We start from the raw sequence: 21,159 nt of genomic DNA, 5'->3' as shown, positions 1-21,159 counted from the left end.
AAGAAAATTAAGCTAAGTCACTGGTTTAGAAAGGATACAGTGGTGGCAACTGAAACCTGAAGAAGACTAAAGCTGTATAGAACACTGTTGAGAAGCCAGAGATAAGGGAGGGAAATTGTGGCAGAGGAGAAGAAAAAGGTAAAATGTAGCAAATGAATGGTAACAACAAAACTACAAAATACAAAAGACAAGAGAGGGGAAGCTCAGGACCATGGGATTCCACAGAAATTTATCTGGATGGGTGAGGGGATACAAGACTCCAAAATTCATATTTTTTTTGTAAATGAGTTGGTCAGTTTTGAGACATGTCATGACACAATAGGTAAATTTTATAGGTGAGACAAAGAACTTCTTATCTCCCGAACAATAGAAGGTTGTCCGTCATGACATATGAGAATCCTAAATGAATAAAAACTCGTTACTCCAGATTCCAAGGGGGTGGGGGGATGGAGCATTGTGTTGTGGATGCCTATACACGGGATGCAGGCAGGTAACTTCACTCACCTCACTGATGAATCTTCTGAAAATCTAACACATGAATATGCCTTTAGCCCTCACTGCATAATATCATCTTTCTTTGGGATTAAAAAAGCATTTTGTCCATCAGGTTTTCTGTTTTGTTAATTTGCACCTCGAAATTGTTTGCTTTTCTTAAAATTCTACCAACAATTAACTGGGTAGCTTTTTGCCATTCTCTACTACAGGCACGGGCAACCTTTGGTGACCTGTGTGCCTGAGGCATATATGTAATTAAGTTCACGGGCTGCCTCATCACTTGATTCATTAACAGCCCACCTAGCATATAAAATCAAAAGTGTAGCATCCATGGTGTAATGCACTGATATAAATGGCATCCCTTTCCCGACACACCACATCAACAAATTGTGCCTCAAAACACATGTTTTTGAGAGTACATTCATTTTTTGTGTTCCCTGTCTTCAGATGTTTACACATTTAAATCGTTAACGTTGCTTCCTAACTAATGTAGTTTTACAATAGCTGCCTTAAAAACTTTCATTGTGTAACTCTCCAATAAGATTGGAAACAAAATTCTCTTTGTTGTTCTGATCAAATTGCTGGCCATGTCATGAGCTGAAACCTGAGGCAGTCTGACCATTGATGGAAATACCAGAAATGTGTCCCAGGTAGAGTACAATGCATGTGCCTCGCTTTCTCTCCCACGAATTTCTTCCACGGGCTAGACTGAAACCAGTTGCAGACTGGAACCGGCCCCAAGGGCTGCTGGTTGTCCTCCTGTGCTCTGATATGTGCTGCTCAGACCATATACTCACACAATAAATAGAACTTTCTAACCAGAGCAAGAAAGTACTAGATCATGAGTAACCACAGCCACACTCAATGAGAGGGTTTAGATGTAGATTTAAAGATGGAGTAGCAAGGAATGGTACATACAGACAGCTATGAGCTGATTGAAGGTAACATTCCACCACACAACTTGATTAAATACTTGCAGATACTGATTATTACAGTTTCCAATCTGCAGCAATTGATGTTGAACTGCAGTGACATCTATTAGTTTATTAATTGACTAGCTGAGTCCACAGCATTGCCCGGGTATGTATTTACTCCAATTCTAGTTGCCCATCTCCTCTTCTTCCCCCCTTTTCTCTCTCCACATTACCACTCCACCCCAGTAGGCAGGTCATGGCTCTTACCAACATGGTATTTCTTTCCAGGCAGTAAGTAATATGTGTATGAAGTTTGGTTGAGATTGATCCAGGAGTTTAGTAGGATATGTGGGACATACATACATACATACATTTCTATAATATGTATCAATTAATACTTTTTCCCCTTCTGCTAATTCTGTTTTTTAGGGTTTGATACCTCCGTCAGTGAAAGTGGAACTATTATATGATCTGTCTGTTAAGACTCCTTTTTCTTAGAAATCAGTAGAGGTATCAAGGTGAAATTTATGTCAAATACTAAGATATGGTGCCTTGTCAGTGTAAAAAATTTAAGCTTCGAAGTCAATGCAATAAAAAGATAAGACCTTTTTTTACAGAATCTGCAGTTAACTATCAGCCCTAAGGCACACAAGACTTGACATGACAAAAATTGTCACCCTGAAAATTAGGCCTATACTATGTATGTCGAGAGAATAACTCTGACAGCTGGCAGTGCAGTTGCCAGTATTCGACATGCATGGGCAGCAAGCCAGCAGCAGTCGCCCAGCACAATGGCAACACTGGGGCATTGCCACAGTTATGTAAACAAAAGCTCACGATATGATTGGCTGTCATGGATGTGCGAAGCATGTGTGCCAAGGCCGCATCAGTTGTCAGAGCTCTTCTCTTTCCGTACGCTTTGTAGTGGTTAATAAAGAAAACAAAAACATCAAAAAGTAGGGACCATTTATTTTACTATTCGCAGATATTCACTGTCTACTTCTTACTGTACCACAACTGTGATGGCATTTATTGTGTTGGTGCACCAACATTTGTATGTGTATGCCATGTGAATCTGCTGGCATTAAGTCACTGCTGGTGATGGAACAAATGAAAGTTAGTTGGCATGAGCATGGGGCTTAGGGTGGAAGGATGAAGACCTCCCATTCAAACTGAAGTAACTGATTCATTGTGATGTTGGCTTTAAGGAGCCATGCATTGCAGTACAAAAGAATAACACTTCCACTCTTTGTTCCACCTCTCTTGCCATGGATTGCCCTTTGCAGATTTCGCTGTATTTGACTATGCAACTTGGCACTTATAACCTCCTTTCACTATAAGATCATGGTCTTCTGTGAACCACAATATTCCAGAAGAGCTACCCAACTTTTTTGACAGAGATTGTCTGCTTGAATTTGCTCTTCACATGTGAACAATTATGTGACAGAGGGATTGTTTGGAAGAGTCATATTTAAGAACTAATGAGAGTTGCTGACAAAATATACCTGTATTGACCAAGAGTTTTGATCAACTAATCATTATCAGGTAACATCAAAGTATTTATATCGACGTGTACGGTATTGTACAGAGAGGTAGAAATCTAATACTTCTTTGAAGCTTGTAGTTGGCACGAAACAATACTATCATTTTCTCCTAGCATTGCAAAATGACTACGGTCACAACAATGCAACTGTACCACATTATTGCATCGTGTACCTCTCTTTCCACACATGGACTTTCTGATCCAACTACTCATGCCTTCTCTGGGCACAATCATAATTTATTTTCTGGATGGCCTTCATACATTGTGTGCAAGTGGTTATGGCACTGTTATTTAGCTATTTATACACTTCACTCACCAAGTGGCGGCAGGAGAATATAGATGCCAAAAGAAGCAGCCATTGGCTCTGAAAGCTTGCAAATTTCCTTACCCTTAATATGCTTTTGTTGTCCTGCTGCCACTTGGAGAGTAAACTTTTTATTTATCCAGTTACATTATATTTCCAAAAACTGATTATTTTCGCTGATTTGTTTGTACACTGTGCAATATTTAGCTTTTTTTGGTTGGATTCAGTTTTTGTTATATAGTGTTTCTGATTCTTAGATTACTGAAATTTACATTAGTAATAATTATTTTGGGCTGAGATTGCTTACAAAACTGAATAAATATGGGGTGTGAGTTTTTGTGGTGTGTTCAAGATCTGCAGATGAGACACATTACTGCTGAAAAAGAAATGTTCTTAGCTTTGGTTTGAAGTCATTTTTCATTAATAAACAATGATTGGTTGTGACAGGGGCTAAATTTCTGTGCTTGCTGTCGTGCTGGCTAGGCACAAATGCATAGTAATTTCATACCTTTTGGTTACTTTATAGTGAAAAACAATAACACTGCTTTTAATTTTTCAGGACGTTAATGGCGAATCTGTTATGGGTGTTGGGCAGATCCCAGCAGTTAACTGTGTCGAGGTGATACCAGATTTCCTGGGATCAGTCATACCCAGCTGCTCAGAGGAAGGGGAAAAGACAGTATCAACTAATGCAGTGGCCTTTCAGGAAGATGATGGCCAAGTATTTTACATTACATACACTTTGCCCGGGACTGCAGAAGTTGACCTCACAAGTGGTGAGCCTCCTGTGGAGGTTCAAGGAGAAACAGGTTCAATAAAATTTTATTGTAATTCCAGACATATGTTGTAACTTCATCAATCTGTGTCACGTCAGGTTTTGTGTGCCTGAGGGCTAATAGGTAATTGCAAATTCTGTAGATCATTTTCATGCTCCACTTTATTTTATGGAAAATTTTGTTTGTATCCCTATGTAAACTTTCTTATGAAAAGGAAAGTTGTTACTGACCATATAGTGGTGATGCAGAGTCACAGATAGGCACAACAAAAAGGCTTCCAAATAAAGCTTTCAGCCCGTAAGGCCTAAGGCCTTATGAGCCAAAAGCTTTATTTGGAAGTCTTTTTGTTGTGCCTATCTGCAACTCTGCATCTCTGCTATATGGTGATACCAACTTCCCTTTTCATAATATCGTTACATTCCATCCTGGATTTTCCATTGTTTGATATTAAACTTTCTTATCTATATTTGGTTAGATATTGATCATGTACAGGTATGTGATAGTTTACTTAGTCTTGTTGTATAACTGATCTCTAGTTCATATATCTAAAAACAAAGATTCTGTAACTTCTTGTCTCCTATCAACATACCAACACTTTCGTTTGGTAAGTTACAGAATCTTTGTTTTTAGATATATTTTTCCCACGTGGAATGTTTCCCTCTGTTATATTCATGTCTAGTTCAGATAGAGCTGACAGGAGAGATAATTAAATTTTAAATTCACAATAAATCCAGGATGGGATGATGTTAGACTATCATCATCATCATCAACAACAACAACAACCACCATATGCCATTTAGTGCTGGATAGAGGCCATTTACAGAGTTTTCATTCCTGTGAGGGTGAGGGACACACTTATGATGTGGCTGGAACAAGGGAGTACATGGTTGGTGTATAGGACAGGTCTTGCACCTTGATTGCCTTTTTGTGTATGGAATCCTTGATGAAAATCGCACTTGCAGTGTAGTGTTCAGGAATGTTGGAACATTGGATAATAACATGAGGATGTGGTATGTCATAGAACATCATAGAATGATGAACCTCTTCCTAGAATATTCGGGGATGCTTTTACAATAATTAATGCATTTCAGATAACTGTTGTTGTTGTTGTTGTTGTTGTTGTTGTTGTTGTCTTCAGTCCTGAGACTAGTTTGATGCAGCTCTCCATGCTACTCTATCCTGTGCAAGCCTCTTCATCTCCCAGTACTTACTGCAACCTACATCCTTCTGAATCTGCTTAGTGTATTCATCTCTTGGTCTCCCTCTATGATTTTTACCCACCACACTGCCCTCCAATGCTAAATTTGTGATCCCTTGATGCCTCAAAACATGTCCTACCAACCGGTCCCTTCTTCTAGTCAAGTTGTGCCACAAACTCCTTTTCTCCCCAATTCTATTCAATACCTCCTCATTAGTTACATGATCTTCAGCATTCTTCTGTAGCACCACATTTCAAAAGCTACTATTCTCTTCTTGTCCAAACTATTTACCGTCCCTGTTTCACTTCCATACATGGCTACACTCCACACAAATACTTTCAGAAACGACTTCCTGACACTTAAATCTATACTCAATGTTAACAAATTTCTCTTCTTCAGAAACGCTTTCCTTGCCATTGCAAACTCCTTTACCACTGTAAGTGTCTCATTTCCTAATCTAATTCCCTCAGCATCACCAGACTTAATTCGACTACATTCCATTATCCTCGTTTTGCTTTTTTGATGTTCCTCTTATAGCCTCCTTTCAAGACACTGTCCATTCCGTTCAACTGCTCTTCCAAGTCCTTTGCTGTCTCTGACAGAATTACAATGTCATCGGCGAACCTCAAAGTTTTTATTTCTTCTCCATGGATTTTAATACCTACTCCGAATTTTTCTTTTGTTTCCTTTACTGCTTGCTCAATATACAGATTGAATAACATCGGGGACAGGCTACAACCCTGTCTCACTCCCTTCCCAACCACTGCTTCCCTTTCATGCCCCTCGACTCTTATAACTGCCATCTGGTTTCTGTACAAATTGTAAATAGCCTTTCGCTCCCTGTATTTTACCCCTGTCATCTTTAGAATTTGAAAGAGAGTATTCCAGTCAACACTGTCAAGAGCTTTCTCTAAATCTACAAGTGCTAGAAATGTAGGTTTGCCTTTCCTTAATCTTTCTTCTAAGATGAGTCGTAGAGTCAGTATTGCCTTACGTGTTCCAACATTTCTACGGAATCCAAACTGATCTTCCCCAAGGTCGGCTTCTACCAGATTTTCCATTTGTCTGTAAAGAATTCGCGTTAGTATTTTGCAGCAGTGACTTATTAAACTGATAGTTCGGTAATTTCCACATCTGTCAACACCTGCTTTCTTTGGGATTGGAATTATTATATTCTTCTTGAAGTCTGAGGGTATTTCACCTGTCCCATACATCTTGCTCACCAGATGGTAGTTTTGCCAGGACTGGCTCTCCCAAGGCCGTCAGTAGTTCCAATGGAGTGTTGTCTACTCCCGGGGCCTTGTTTCGACTCAGGTCTTTCAGTGCTCTGTCAAACTCTTCACGTAGTATCGTATCTCCCATTTCATCTTCAACTTCATCCTCTTCCATTTCCATAATATTGTCCTCAAGTACATCGCCCTTGTATAGACCCTCTATATACTCCTTCCACCTTTCTGCTTTCCCTTCTTTGCTTAGAACTGGGTTTCCATCTGAGCTCTTGATATTCATACAAGTGGTTTTCTTTTCTGCAAAGGTCTCTTTAATTTTCCTGTAGGCAGTATCTATCTTACCCCTAGTGAGATAAGCCTCTACATCCTTACATTTGTCCTCTAGCCATCCCTGCTTAGCCATTTTGCACTTCCTGTCAATCTCATTTTTGAGACGTTTGTATTCCTTTTTGTCTGCTTCATTTACTGCGTTTTTATATTTTCTCCTTTCATCAGTTAAATTCAATATTTCTTCTGTTACCCAAGGATTTCTACTAGCCCTTGTCTTTTTATGTACTTGATCCTCTGCCGCCTTCATTACTTCATCCCTCAGAGCTACCCATTCTTCTTCTACTGTATTTCTTTCCCCCATTCCTGTCAATTGTTCCCTTATGCTCTCCCTGAAACTCTGTACAACCTCTGGTTTAGTCAGTGTATCCAGGTCCCATCTCCTTAAATTCCCACCTTTTTGCAGTTTCTTCAGTTTTAATCTACAGTTCGTAACCAATAGATTGTGGTCAGAGTTCACATCAGTACTTGGAAATGTCCTAAATGTCTTAAAATTTAAAACCTGGTTCCTAAATCTCTGTCTTGCCATTATATAATCTATCTGATACCTTCTAGTATCTCCAGGATTCTTCCATGTATACAACCTTCTTTTATGATTCTTGAACCAAGTGTTAGCTATGATTAAGTTATGCTCTGTGCTTCAGATAACTAGGAAGTATTATCATTGTGTTTTCCTTACACTATGGATTGTAAAAAAAAAAAAAAGTGTAACATTATGTATGGTGTGATGATTGTGACTGTTGTGCAACAAACATAATACTAGATATATGGAAAAAAGAGGTGTAATGTTTAGTCAAACAGTCTTGTTCTGCCTATATTAAATAGTAAATATGACAAAGTTGAAATTATCTTGGTTTAAATTGCATGAACAATGAAGTCAAAACTGCAGTAAAATGTACACCCAGTCTCTTCTTCTTTTTCTCCCTGCTCCTCCTCCTCCTCCTCCTCCTCCTACTACTACTACTACAACCACCACCACTAGTCATTTCATCTAGGGCATGTGTGAAGAGCAACAGGTAATACTGTTACCATGATGAGTACACATCACCATTTAGCTTTTAGCAGATACACAGATTATCATTGTTGATACAGTTGTTTAGATCCTCTGATATTATCACTTCTGTGGGCATATGAACGAAGTGTTCCATTTCTGCCTTATGTAACAGCTTAGAATTTATTTAAAAAAATGTTTTGTTACATTTGTTTTATGCTGCAGCTAATGGTGAGAAGACGAAAGCACCACATTCAGTCCTTCATGTTGCTGAGGATGGGAGCACAGTTTTCCTAAACGTTGGGCATATTATAAACGATGCTGATGCTGCACTAGACAGTGTGAGCCAAGTGGAAGTAAGCTCCAACGCTGCAAATGTTTGTGTCGAGCAAATACCAGAATTAATATCTAAGCCCAGTAAGAAAAGATTTCCATCTACAAAACTCCAACATAGTTTTGTTGGGAACAACCTTTGCATTGAAGATAAGTTGCAGGTAAAAAAACAAGTTATTTGTTATTCCAGTTTGTGATTGGTTGGAACTGTTTGCCAATAAAAAGCTGTTAGGAATGTTTCTAGCGTAAAGAACTTGTTTGTGAAAGCTATGTATACTAAAATATTGTATAAGGAGGTTGTGATTTCATTTTGTGTGTGTGTGTGTGTGTGTGTGTGTGTGTGTGTGTGCGCGCGCGTGTTTGTGAGATGAAAAGGCACATCCTCTAAACAAAATTATTAGATACTAGAAGAGAAACTTCTTCTACAAACTTTGTAATAAAGAAGTAAAGGCCAAAACATAATTTTAAAAGATGGGTAACAAAAATGTGAATTTTAAATTTCATTCTAATATTGGCAAACCTATACAGCTACACCATAATTAAAAACATTACTATGCACTGATAAAATCAAAAAAATCAAATTAACTGTGTTGAAAAACTCGGGTGCTGAAAATGTCGTGGGCATGTTTTTACAATATTAATTGATGACTTGCGTCAAGTAACTAATCATGTTGAGGTTTTCTAGTAAGACATTTACGTTAAGTTCTTTTTAAAATTGAAAGAAATTATTTGTTATTTGCCAGCTTTCATAAAAAGTGTGGTGACTTTTCTTGCATGACTGTGAAAATGGGATTACAGAAATATCTGTTGAGAGATCTGTAGAGAAAAGCAAGACACCAAGATGAACAAATTTCTTGTTAAATTTATCAATTCAGTATGCTGTTTCTGGCAGAGTTCCACTTGTCGCTGGTCTGTACGGACAGTGCTTTAGCAACTGTACTTGCTGTGGCTATATCTGTTGTGTCTAGACCATACAGCCCAGACACAATGCTGTAGCCGATAGGGCACGCAAGGCTAACGCAGACGGGTGTGAAGTCTGGAACATGAGACTTATAAATGCACTAAAGAAAAATACGTAGCCTTTTTAATACTTAACTTTATTCTCTTGTTGGAATACATCTCTCCTGCATACTCGTAAGCTATTGGCACTGATACAAATGGCGCCTTGCTAGGTGGTCGCCATTTAACTTAGCAGAGGGCTATTCTACTGTCTATCTCTCGGCAAATGAGAGCAAGGCTTAGCACGTCCAATCGCTAGCTATGTTGTCCGTACAACTGGGGACGAGGTCTCCTCAGTCTCTCGAGACCTGCCTTGTGGTGGCGCTAGGTTTGCGATCCCACAGTGGCGACACGCGGGTCCGACATGTACTACAGGACCGCGGCCGATTTAAGTTACCACCTAGCAAGTGTGGTGTCTAGCGGTGACACCACAATATCTGTGCCCATGCTCGTAGAGTTGTGTCACTGTAAAGTGTATGCTTCACCTTTCCACACCCGTTGTGTGTTCGTGTGAGTTATGCGGGAAGTGTGATTGTTGGTAACCCATCTCCCCCTTGCCTTTAAATTTGAATGTCTCTAATTTTCTCCCTAATGATCAGTGTGCTAGAGGTAAGTCAGAGAATGTAATATGTTCCAAGACTCATGTTAGAACATGGATACTTGGCATTTTGAGAGTAATTGCCTTTGTGGGTATCGCATCCTGATCTGCAGAATTTTTTTCTTATTACTGGTATTATATCATTTTCCATGTCCATTCTTGAAACATTTCTGAACTTTGTAAGACACTTAATCTTATGAGATAGCCCAAAGTAATTTACTTTTTCCTGATAGTGTGCTTCACTGACGTTGATAAATTGATTGAAGCACTATAATATTTTTATGGGATTTAGAAACAGTTGTTCATGTATGTATTTACCCAGACACCATCAATTTTTTTCCTGTTTACATATGATAGATCATGAATGCATAATTACATTACATCATGTTATGAGTCAATTCTAATTTACAGATTGTTGATGCAATGTTGACTCCAGCCCCAAAGCGAATCTACAAGAAGAAGGACAAAGAGGAGGCAAGTGCCAATGTTAAAGAAGTTGACTTGTCCTATCTGTGCCAGTTTTGTGGTGCCTCTTTCCCAGAGAAGGAAGCATATTACAGTCACCTTAATGAACACACTGAGGAACAAAAGCTGTCTTGTACAAAGTCTTCTGGGAGGGTAAGTGGTTTAACTACAGTATTTTTAACATGTAAATGGAAGGAGGCTGTGTTGTCACTTAAATGGAATCCCATTCTCATTTAAGATATACTCTCATACAGAATGTATTTTAAAGCACTGAGTCATTGCGTGGAATTAAGTTTGTTGTAAACTGATTCTACCTGTCAGATGGAATGGACCTGTTTTGTGACACTGTAATAGTAATAACAGAACCATTGAAAACCTGTTCTGAGAAAAGATTTTAGATTATACATCACTTGCTGTTGAGGAAAACTCTAAATTCCTGCACAGAAATATTCTTTTGGTTCTGTTCCCTCTTCTTGTAGTGATTGCTGACAAATTCTTCACAATATATAAAATCAAATGCAGAAAAATTCAGGGTGGAATAACAACAATATTGTGAAAAGGATAGACTATTACTCATTGTATAGAGGAGATGTGTCACAGACAGGCTCAACAAAAATATTGCTATACATTTAAGCTTTTGGCCAAAAGGCTTTCTTCTACAGTAGAAAAAACAAACAAGTTCATACAAGCACAATTGGTACACAAGTGAACACTACCTCTGACCACTGAGGCCACACTGTGAGCAGTTGTGCTTGATAAGAGAAACAATCCATGGGTAGTAGGGGTAAAGAAGAGGGCAGGGTGTGGAGGGTGGTGGATAGCAGGCTGGGGGTAGGAGAGGGTGTAGTACTGCTGGTGGGAGCAGTCAGGTATGTGGTGGAGTCAGGGTAGGGTTGCTAGGTGCAGTTGGGGGGGGGGGGGGAGGGTTTAAAGGGGGAGGGGGCATGAAAGAGTCTGTAAAAGGAGAGAGATACAGGAAAGGAAAAAGACGAATAGTTGCGTTGGTGGAATAGAAGGCTGTGTGTAGTGTTGGAGTGGAAGCAAGGTAGGGGACAGATGGGTGAAGGACAGGGACTAGCAAAGGTTGAAGCCAGGGGGTTACGGGAATGTAGTATTTATTGCAGGAACAGTTCCCATTTGCGTAATTCAGGTTAGCTGGTGTTGGTAGGAAGGATCCAGAAGGCACATGGCGTGAAGGAAGGCACATGCCGTCAAGCAGTCATTGAAGTGAAGCATAATGTTCTGAGCAGCATGTTCCCGCACTTAGGTGCTCCAGCTGGTTCTTGGCCACAGTTTGTCAGTGGCCATTTGTGTTGACAGACAGCTTTTTGATTGTCACGCCCTTGTGGAAAGCAACATAGTGGTTGGAGATTAGTTTGTAGATCAAATGACTGCTTTCACAATTAGCTCGACCTTTGATGGGGTAGGTGATACCTATGACTGGACTGGTGTGGGTTGTGATGGGAGCATGTATGGAACAGGTCTTGTATTCGGGATATGAGCCATGAGGCAAAGGGTTGGAAGGAGGGGCATAGTTGGGATGTGTAGGTTCAGTGGGCGGCAGAATACCACTATGGGAGTTGGGGGTGGGGTGGGATGTGAAAGATTTTGGTAGGATATTCCTCATTTCAGAGCATGACAGGAGGTGATTCAATTGCTGCAGTCCTGGGTGGTACACTGAAGCACAAGGGGAGTGGTGGTACACTGAAGCACAAGGGGAGTGCTCCTTTGTGGCCGAACGGTCAGAATGTGGGATGTGGTAGGTGACTGCTGGAGAGACAGGGCACAGGAGATCTGTTTCTGTACACAGTTGGGAGGGTAATTTCAGTTGTGAAGTCTTCGGTGAGACACTTGATATGTTTGGAGGGGGACTGCTTGTCACTAGAGATGTGATGGCCATGGGTGGCTAGGTTTTATGGAAGGGAGTTCTTGGTATCAAGTGGGTGGGAACTTTTGAAGTGGAGCTATTGCTGGTGGTTGGTAGGTTTCATATGGACGGAGGTACTGAATAGGCTAGTGCAGGATGGTGCCAGGTGGCTGCTCAATGCTGTATCACAGATTTGTTTGTAGGTAATGCCCTCAAAGGTGAAGAAATTGTGGGTGAGAATGTAGTTGGTCATGGTGATCAGGAACGAGGTTGAGGTTTGGATTCAGTCAGGCTTGGGGAAAGGTTGTGTTCATTAGAGGCAAGGCCATGAGCATTAAGGATGTTGTGTAGAGGGCTGTGGCAATGTGCTGTGTGGTAAAGGATCAGGAACTGTGGAGAGTGGTTGGAGGAAATGGTTGATGCCTTTGGTATAGAAGTATAGGTTATGGATTGTTGGCTGGAGGTGTTGGTCCCTGAAAGCAGAGACACTTTCAGCGGGGGTGCAGTAATTGACCACAATGGGGTGTCCTGGGTGGTGGGGTTTATAGGCTTTAGGAAGCATGTAGAAGGTAAGAGTGAAGAGGCCTAAGGATTTGGGACAAACCTAAAAGCTGTCATAGTCCTTCCGCCAGGTAATCTCTGTGGTTCAGAACCATTGTGGTGGAGATTTTGTCGGCTGGTAGGATTATAAGATCAGGATAAGTTTTCAGGTGGCGGATTGCAGTTCTTTCTGCAGGTGTAAGGCTAGCTTCTATGTTGATGGACAGGGAATGATGGTGAGTTAAGGTATTAGGTTAAGAATTTCTGGAATGTTAACATGGGGGATTTGGTGGCATTGAGATGGATCATGGTTAGATGGAGGAGTGAGTCAGGCAGGGTTCAGCATTGGCTTTGGGTTCAGTCTGAGTACCAGGGTTGGTGGCGAAAACTGTTTCTACTGTAGGGACTGGGAGAAGCAGAGGAAGTCTCTAACAAGTTCATGATAGAATTTGGGAGTGGGGCAAAAAGTAAGGCCATTGGAAATACTGATACATTTGCAGGACTAAGGCTTTTGGAGGAAAGATCCTTGACTGGATTTCGGGTCTGTTTAGGTTCTAGTGTAATTGAGTTTCTGAGGGTGTGGTAAATACAGTAAGCCCATGAGGCAGGGTTTGTCTGCTACAAGGGGATGTGGGGGAGATTTGGAGGCTGTTGTAGAGATGGTAGATAGTGTTAGTCAAAGACAGAAGAGGGAGGTGAAGAGATTGGAGAGTTTTGTAAGGTGGCAATGTGCATGTTGCTCTAGTTTGGGAGAGGGGATGCAGGAATGGTTTTACAGGACTACTGTGGTGAGGGCTTTGGACTGGCAGCATTTGAGGAGACAGAGGTCAATGTGGAAAGTGGGGTTGCAGCCAGAGAAGGGTAATGTGATGATAAGCCATCTGGGTGGGGGGTGGGGGGATTCCATGAACTAAGTAACAATGCAGGAACAGTATGTGGAACTAGTTTCTGTCTAGGGATAAGGAAATTTTTCTATGTTTGTGCTGATGGAAGGAGCAAGGGTCCTTGGAGGAGGATAAAAGCATATAAAAATACATGCATTACATAAAAATGTGTGCAAATATACTCATACAAATATGTAAAATATGTAAAAATATGTGGGCAAAATAATATAAAGGATGGATAGATGAGTTGGGGAAAAAAGATGAAACCTGAGAGAGTAGAGCCAATAGTGAAAGGCAGAAACAAACATAAATCTACATTAAAACACAATGAAGTCAAAGAGAAAAATAAATGAAAGTATGGTGATCTGGGATGCAGGTAAGCGGGTGGATATGGGCAAAGAGGGGGGGGGGGGGGGGGCAGAAGATGCAAATGGTTTAGGTGAGATTAGTATTTGCGTGCTGGAATAAGAGAAGAGAATGTGAGGGAGTGGAGGGTTTGTAATTTGAGGTTCAATACATCTGTGTGGCACAGGAAGGTATGGCAAATAACATGGGAAAATATCCAAGAATGTGGCAGAAAAAGTGATCAGTTCAAGATTTAGGATTAATTATATCAGTGGAAATAATGTGGGACATGAGATGCTGCACCAACAGTCAGCATGGAAACATAGCTGTGTGGTGTGTGCGAATGTGGCGGAAACAGGATAGGGCTGCTAGGTGCAGTCGGGATATTTGAAAGGGAGGGAGGGGGGAAGGGTATATAATCTACTTGAGTCTGCCTCGGAGTTTGTCATCATAGGCAGTGCACTGATGCCCTTTATTGTCACTGGCCATCAGAGCCTTCAGTTACTGCAATTGATGTAATTGTCATGATTGTCCTGATCTGTATGTCAGGTAACTCATTATCATGTGAGGCTTCACCATGTTGTATTTAACTTCAGTTTTCTTGTAAATTTATATTTTGAGATTGTTTGTCTTCGTGATCACCAGTTTCTTTTGAAGGTACTATATTGCAGAAATATTGTTATCTGAATTGCTCTGCAAACAAGAACATACGGATTTTGCAGTATGCTTGAAGTTTTAGGATACAGTGTGGTTCATTTTCTCATTTCTTGTACTTTTTAAATTTTGTTGTGTGATTCTCCATCTTGGTAATTCCTCACATGTTCCTTTGAACACATTTTTTTTCTATTGTTTGCTTTATTTAACCTGTCCTGTAATGGTGACTACAACCTCGATGAGAAATATTTGATGTTGAGGATCTGGGTTATTGTTAATAGAAAAAAAACAGTGATTGGTTCTCTTATGCTTCTGATCAAGATACCACTTGTTTGGTTTTACAGATAATAACACTAGGAATATTTGTATAATTGTGATGCAAGCAAAACAAAAGGGGAAAAAAAAAGCTTTTGTGTATTGCTGATTACTGAGAATTTAAGCAATCATAATTTCTGTACAGCTAGGCCCAGTGACTTCAGGAGGAGACCAACAATGTGAAATTGGCGGTCACGTCGTGTTACGGCGGTATGTTTGCCCTCAATGCCCCACTGCCTTTAGCCGCCTCTCCCAGCTTGCAAATCACCAGCAGCATGCTCACTTTGGAGACAGGCCTCATAAATGTCAGATCTGCAAGAAGAGCTTCTACAAACGATCTGATCTACGGAGTCATCTAAATATTCATCTTGGCATAAGCAAATCCATCTGTGAAATATGTGGCAGAAAGTTCAACCACGTGTCTAATCTAATTAGACATTCACGGATACATACAGGTATAAATAACTGTACTGTATTTAGAAACTCAGTGTGTAAGATTAATACGTTTTTAAAAGGGAACTTCTACTGACAAACCTACTCATTAGAACATTTATTAGTAACATTTTCTTAAATGTATGCTGAATATTTAAACTAACAATTTAATATTAGCTGGAAAGGTCTGAGTGGCATACATGTATAAGAAGTAGTAAAGATAACCACTCTTCACATTAAGAAACTGACAGGTACATAAGCAAGCTACAGCTTACCACATACTTTCATTCTTTAATGTCTTATGGGGTCATTTTTTGGGGATAATGTCCAAAAGCATGTAATACAAATTATTTGTGGTATGAACTCGAGAACATCATGCGTAGGCCTTGTCAAGGAACTAGGAGTATTACTACTGCTTCCCAATAGATTTACTCCTTAACAGAATATGTCATAAATAGTGTAAAATCTCTTTCAAACCAATAGCTCAGTTCATGGAATCAGTGCTAGGTACAGTCTTCACTAAGATGTAAAATAATTTACTTTTGTCCAGAAAGCTAGCCGGCCGCGGTGGCCGAGCAGTTCTAGGCGCCTCAGTCCGGAACCGCACGATTGCTACGGTCACAGGTTCGAATCCTGCCTCGGGCATGTATGTGTTAAATGTTCTTAGGTTAGTTAGGTTTAAGTAGTTCTAAGATCTAGGGGACTGATGACCTCAGATGTTAAGTCCCATAGTGCTCAGAGCCATTTGAACCAGAAAGTTATCCAGCATTCTGATGCAAACATTTTCAATAACTTGCCAGCTGCAGTTAAAATCTCGTTGTGAATTTTTTATTGAAACTGACTGATATGTGTAGATTACTAATAGCATCAATTAATGTAGTAAGTAAAATCTTACTTCCATTCATCTTCAGTGCAGTAATGTGATCAATGTAAATAAATGTAATAAACTGATTTTCTTTTTAATGATGCATTACTACAGTAGCATAAAAAGTATCACATGCACACGTATATGTTTTGTGACAAGTTTATTATTACCTTTAAAATGGAAATATGTCTTACTCCGCACCCATAGGAACCATTTCAATTGGGGTCTCTGGAAGGTACGTTAGTATATCTCTTTTTCTCTGTATATATGTATCCTAATAAGGATAGAAGAAAAAATCTACTCACCACATGGCACTAGGGGAAAACACATAAAAGAAGTGGAAACATGAGAGCTTTTACGGCCAATAGCTCCTTCAGGCAGAAGGGTGGAATGGGAAGATAGAAGGATGAAGGAAAAGGACTGGTGAGGTTTAGGAAATGGGAAGAGTTTTCCTTAATCTCTTTTCATTTCACTTCAACTTTCTGCCAGAAGATGGAGCCACTGGCTCCAAAAGATTGCGTTTCCACACCTTTTACGTTCTCCTACCGCTGCTTGGTAAGTGTTCTTTTTATGTATCCATATTAGATTTTCAAACATTGACTATTTTCAGTGATATGTTTGTATAAATGAAAATGTAGAACATATCACGAAACAATAATACACAATACATATTTATGCATTGTGTATTCTTGTTCTGTGACATGTTCTACAACCTTGAGGATCTCCTGGCTATGGATCTGTGAAACAAAAGTACATGTAAATCTGTTGAAAAGGTTGCTAAGGTTTGTCAAGCTGATGATGATTTAAAATTGAAACTAAAATTCTTATTAGTACAGAATTTGGTAGTTTGAAGGTGACTCTGATTTTCATTTAACTGGTGGAAAAACGTCGATTAAATCTTTATTTATTTTGACATCTAGCGATGTTCTTTAAAAGCCTCTATATACCGTGTTGTAGAACACAACATAGTGTAAAAGTTTAATTTTTCCCTTCTGTGATAGTTATAGAGTGTAGAAAGATTCATGGTATGCCTCTGTCCAAGTTTCAGTTTCTCCAATTTTAGTACTTCCATCAGTACATTAACTGTTTTGGTTGGACGGAATATGTTTATTGACTTTTATTGGAAAATATGTGCTTTGAGTTTAAACAGAGAGTCTTTACATGATTCGAGTTTGATACAAAATATACTGATATTAATGTACAACAGCTTCTTATTTGTGCTGTCTTTGCCACTTTCTGTCTTATGAGGATCATTCAATAAGTAATGCAACAACTTTTTTCACAAAGGAGGATGGTTTCATTCATGATTTAAATACACCATATTGTTCCCAATTCTTTGGGTAAAAACCCTGTTTTCCACTGTAATATCCTTTCTAAGATCTTATACCAACCTAATGTGAGAGCCTGTACACCCTCGTGGTATCACTCTATTGGTCTGCATGTCAGCAAAGTTCTTGCTATATCCATAACTTCCTCAGCATTGATGTAGTGCTGCATGTGGAGTCCTTCCTTCCATGGGGCCAAAAAGATGAAAGTCAGAAGATGAAAAATCTGGGTTGTGGGGCATGTGAGGAAGAACAGACCACTGAATTTTTGTAATCTCTTCTCAGGTGCATAGACTTGTGTGTGGCCTTGGATTATGGAAAGATCATGAACATGCTTTAATTGTTTCTTCAGTTTCCTAAGAGTTCCAAAATAGACTTCAGGGCTGGTTGTTTGACCCTGAAGGAAGGACATTAGACAGAATAATCCCTTCAGAGTCCCAGAAGTAGAACTTACCAGCTGAAGGTACTGTTTCGAACTTTCTCTTTGAAAGAGATGTGTCTTTTGACTCCACAGACTGTCATTTAGTTTCAGGTGAAAAGTGGCGAGTCCTTATTTCACTTACTGTGACAATGTTTGACAACAAATCATCACTGTTGGCTTCGTAATGAACAAGCAGTTTGGCACAGACATTCCATTTTTACTCCTTATGTTCTTCAGTTAGGAGTGGAGGAACTCATCGGGCACAAACCTTGGATACGCTAACTGGTGGACAAGTGTGTCACCACTATCAACAGAGGTGTAGAGTTAAGCATTGAGTTGCCCGATTGTTACTGACGGAACACATTGAATACATGTTGCAGCAGTGTAGGCATCACAGTTACGTGCAGCCAGCCTGCATGTGGGGAATCGGATAGAGTTCCTTCTCCTTGTTCTGTTGACAGTTGCTTCGCCCAGTGACTTTTATCCACTGCCCAGTGGCCATAAACATTCTGTAAATGCCTGTAAATATTTGTCATGGTCTGGCTTTCTGCCAAAATAAATTCAATAACTGCTTTTTGCTTGGAATGCACCTCCATTGCAGACACCATTTTGAACACTGGTTATAGTACTGGTGTCTACTAGGAGTACTGGAAATTTTGAGATGATGTGGGAATGTTAAGGACAATACAAACATAATTACAATTTTTTGAATCAAAATTGGTTCGGAAAAAAGTGTTGCATTACGTATTTAAACACCCCTTGTAGTTTCTCTGGTCAGTGAAATAATGTCTGTATGGCTGTGGTGCAGCTGTGAGTAAGAACTATAGAGTGACAGTTTCACATCTTTTTTTCATTTTGTAACGAAGATAATAAATGACTCCACAGGTTTGCTTACAAAAATCCTCAACTACTTGCGTCAAATCAATCTAAAGAATGGTAACAATATGTCAGAATACGTGTATTAATCAAGAAAATACAATTTGTGCCTAAATGGGTTACTGTACAGAAGTATATTTTGATAAAAAATTTTAGTCCGCAGCTCGTGGCCGTGCGGTAGCGTTCTCGCTTCCCACGCCCGGGTTCCCGGGTTCGATTCCCGGCGGGGTCAGGGATTTTCTCTGCCTCGTGATGACTGGGTGTTGTGTGATGTCCTTAGGTTAGTTAGGTTTAAGTAGTTCTAAGTTCTAGGGGACTGATGACCATAGATGTTAAGTCCCATAGTGCTCAGAGCCATTTGAACCATTTGATAAAAAATTTTAGTTTACATATTCTTAAATGCAATAAATATGCGTATTTTATGTCTGTTACATTTTTCTTCTGCAGGCATAAAACCATATCCATGTTCAGTCTGTGGTCGAAGATTTAGCCAGTTAAATGGAATGCATCAGCATAAAACAATTCATCAGGAAAGCAGAGATATCAGCTGCAGCTTATGCCCGAAAACTTTTAAATCGTACAATGTTATGCGTCGACACGTGAGGTACTCCCATGAAGACAAACTCGTCAGCATGGGCAAAGATGCATATTCAGTAAGATATCATATTATAATATGCTTCATTTTTATAGGGACTGTGGCGTCTCAATAGTGTACTTTTAACCAAAATATTTGAAAATCATGACAGAATGTATAATTCTCGATTTTAACTTACTAAATTTCTTAATAAACTTGGAAGCAGCGGTAGTGTTGAAAGCGGAAAATAAGATTTTTTTGGTTATGGTTTGGAAGTGGGTTACGTATTATTGGGTATATATAGGAGGGATAAAATTGTATAGTAGAAGGCCAGACATACCAACAATTAAAGGGAACAGCCATGGGTACCAGGATGGCCCCCTTGTATGCCAACCTATTCATGGGTCGCCTAGAGGAAGCCTTCTTGGTTACCCAGGCCTGCCAACCCAAAGTTTGGTACAGATTTATTGATGACATCTTCATGATCTGGACTCACAGTGAAGAAGAACTCCAGAATTTCCTCTCCAACCTCAACTCCTTTGGTTCCATCAGATTCACCTGGTCCTACTCCAAATCCCACGCCACTTTCCTTGACGTTGACCTTGTAAATGGTCCGCCTAGTCGTTGATATTTGTTAATTGCTGTAATCGCACTATTTCGCTCCCATTTACGGAGCTTGATAGCACTTGAGGTTAGGTTGGCGCCATTACAATGCATTGTAGTAATCGCTGCTGCTTGCTGGATCGCTGCTGTGTCTCGATGCTGATGCTGGCTCTAAATCTGGTTGTCTAGGGTTAAAAAACATGAGGTCCCGTGTTTTTCATGTGCTTTTGATGATAAAGAACGAGCGAAACCAACACATATGTAAACATCAAATATTTATTACTTTGGTGGCCATCTTAATTCCACTGTCCACCAAAGACCATAACACAACACAAAGTAGTACTTCCTTTACATGTTCTTTGCATTGTTTTTCCATCCCAAACAATAACACAGAAACACACTTCACCAAAGTGACATTCCGACTGTCTCCGACTGCCTCCGACTGCCTCTCGACCCTTCTCGCTGCTTGTATTTATAACATTGTCAAAGAACTACTAAAAAGAGATATAGTTTATAAGTCACATGTACATCTGTTATCATAATTTGTGCAGAAAAGTTATTAATTTGCATCAAGTGACATAATTTAACATGTTATTAAAATGACAGACAGATTTGTTGACTTGACAGAATAATTCTTTGTTACAAAAAGGCTGTTTTTTTAGAAGTTTGTCAATTGACTTCTCTAATTTGCATAAATAAGTAAGTAACATGAATTATTAAGAATTACATTGGTTTTCGTCTAAAATAGGATTGATTACGTGAATACTGAGTGAAAACGCTCCTAGTGAACAAATAGGTTTCACTGGGTGATCTTTATTTAAGGAGATCCAAAATACCTAAGTTGGCCACTATATTTCGTACTTCATATTAATTATTTAAGATAAACTTAGTGTTTTTACATGATGACATTTGCTGTATCAGTGATCAAGTGATATTAACTTTTGTGTGGGTCAGTTATTCATTATAATTTAATGGGTTGACTGTTTATGGACGGTTAGACCGTCAGTGAGAGAGCACTTCGATTTCCTGCTGCTAATAAGGCGAGTACACCGTTCGCTTGTTACACATTTTTACGAGCTTCAAACAGGTACAACTTATTTCAGTTATCTGGGTAGTTACTATTTTATTTTTGTAATTTCTTGCGTGTTTGAGTGCCTACTAGACACAACCTTTTATTTTAATAACAGTGTAGTGTACAGTATCGCCGTTGCTATCGACCCTCGTATCGTACAGGCTTTTGTTTGTTTGGTTAGAACAGCTCAGTGTCGGTTAGACCGTCAGTGAG

At 39.6% G+C, this 21,159-nt stretch overlaps 1 protein-coding gene across 7 annotated transcripts in view; it reads left to right on the top strand.

Moving 5' to 3' along the window:
• Positions 1-21,159, top strand: part of LOC126203475 (zinc finger protein 420-like) — a 164,757-nt gene that overhangs the window by 46,732 nt on the left and 96,866 nt on the right. For all 7 annotated transcript variants that reach the window (XM_049937799.1, XM_049937795.1, XM_049937794.1 and 4 more), the window contains 5 exons: positions 3,816-4,065; positions 8,004-8,272; positions 10,120-10,326; positions 14,924-15,233; positions 19,145-19,350. In XM_049937799.1, coding sequence (XP_049793756.1) covers positions 3,816-4,065; positions 8,004-8,272; positions 10,120-10,326; positions 14,924-15,233; positions 19,145-19,350 — 1,242 coding nt within the window. The remainder of the gene's footprint in view (positions 1-3,815; positions 4,066-8,003; positions 8,273-10,119; positions 10,327-14,923; positions 15,234-19,144; positions 19,351-21,159) is intronic.

The sequence above is a fragment of the Schistocerca nitens genome, chromosome 9 (genome assembly GCF_023898315.1).
Source record: "Schistocerca nitens isolate TAMUIC-IGC-003100 chromosome 9, iqSchNite1.1, whole genome shotgun sequence".
Lineage (NCBI taxonomy): Eukaryota > Metazoa > Arthropoda > Insecta > Orthoptera > Acrididae > Schistocerca > Schistocerca nitens.
The sequence above is the reverse complement of the archived record's forward strand: the minus strand, read 5'-3'. Positions and strand labels throughout refer to the sequence as shown.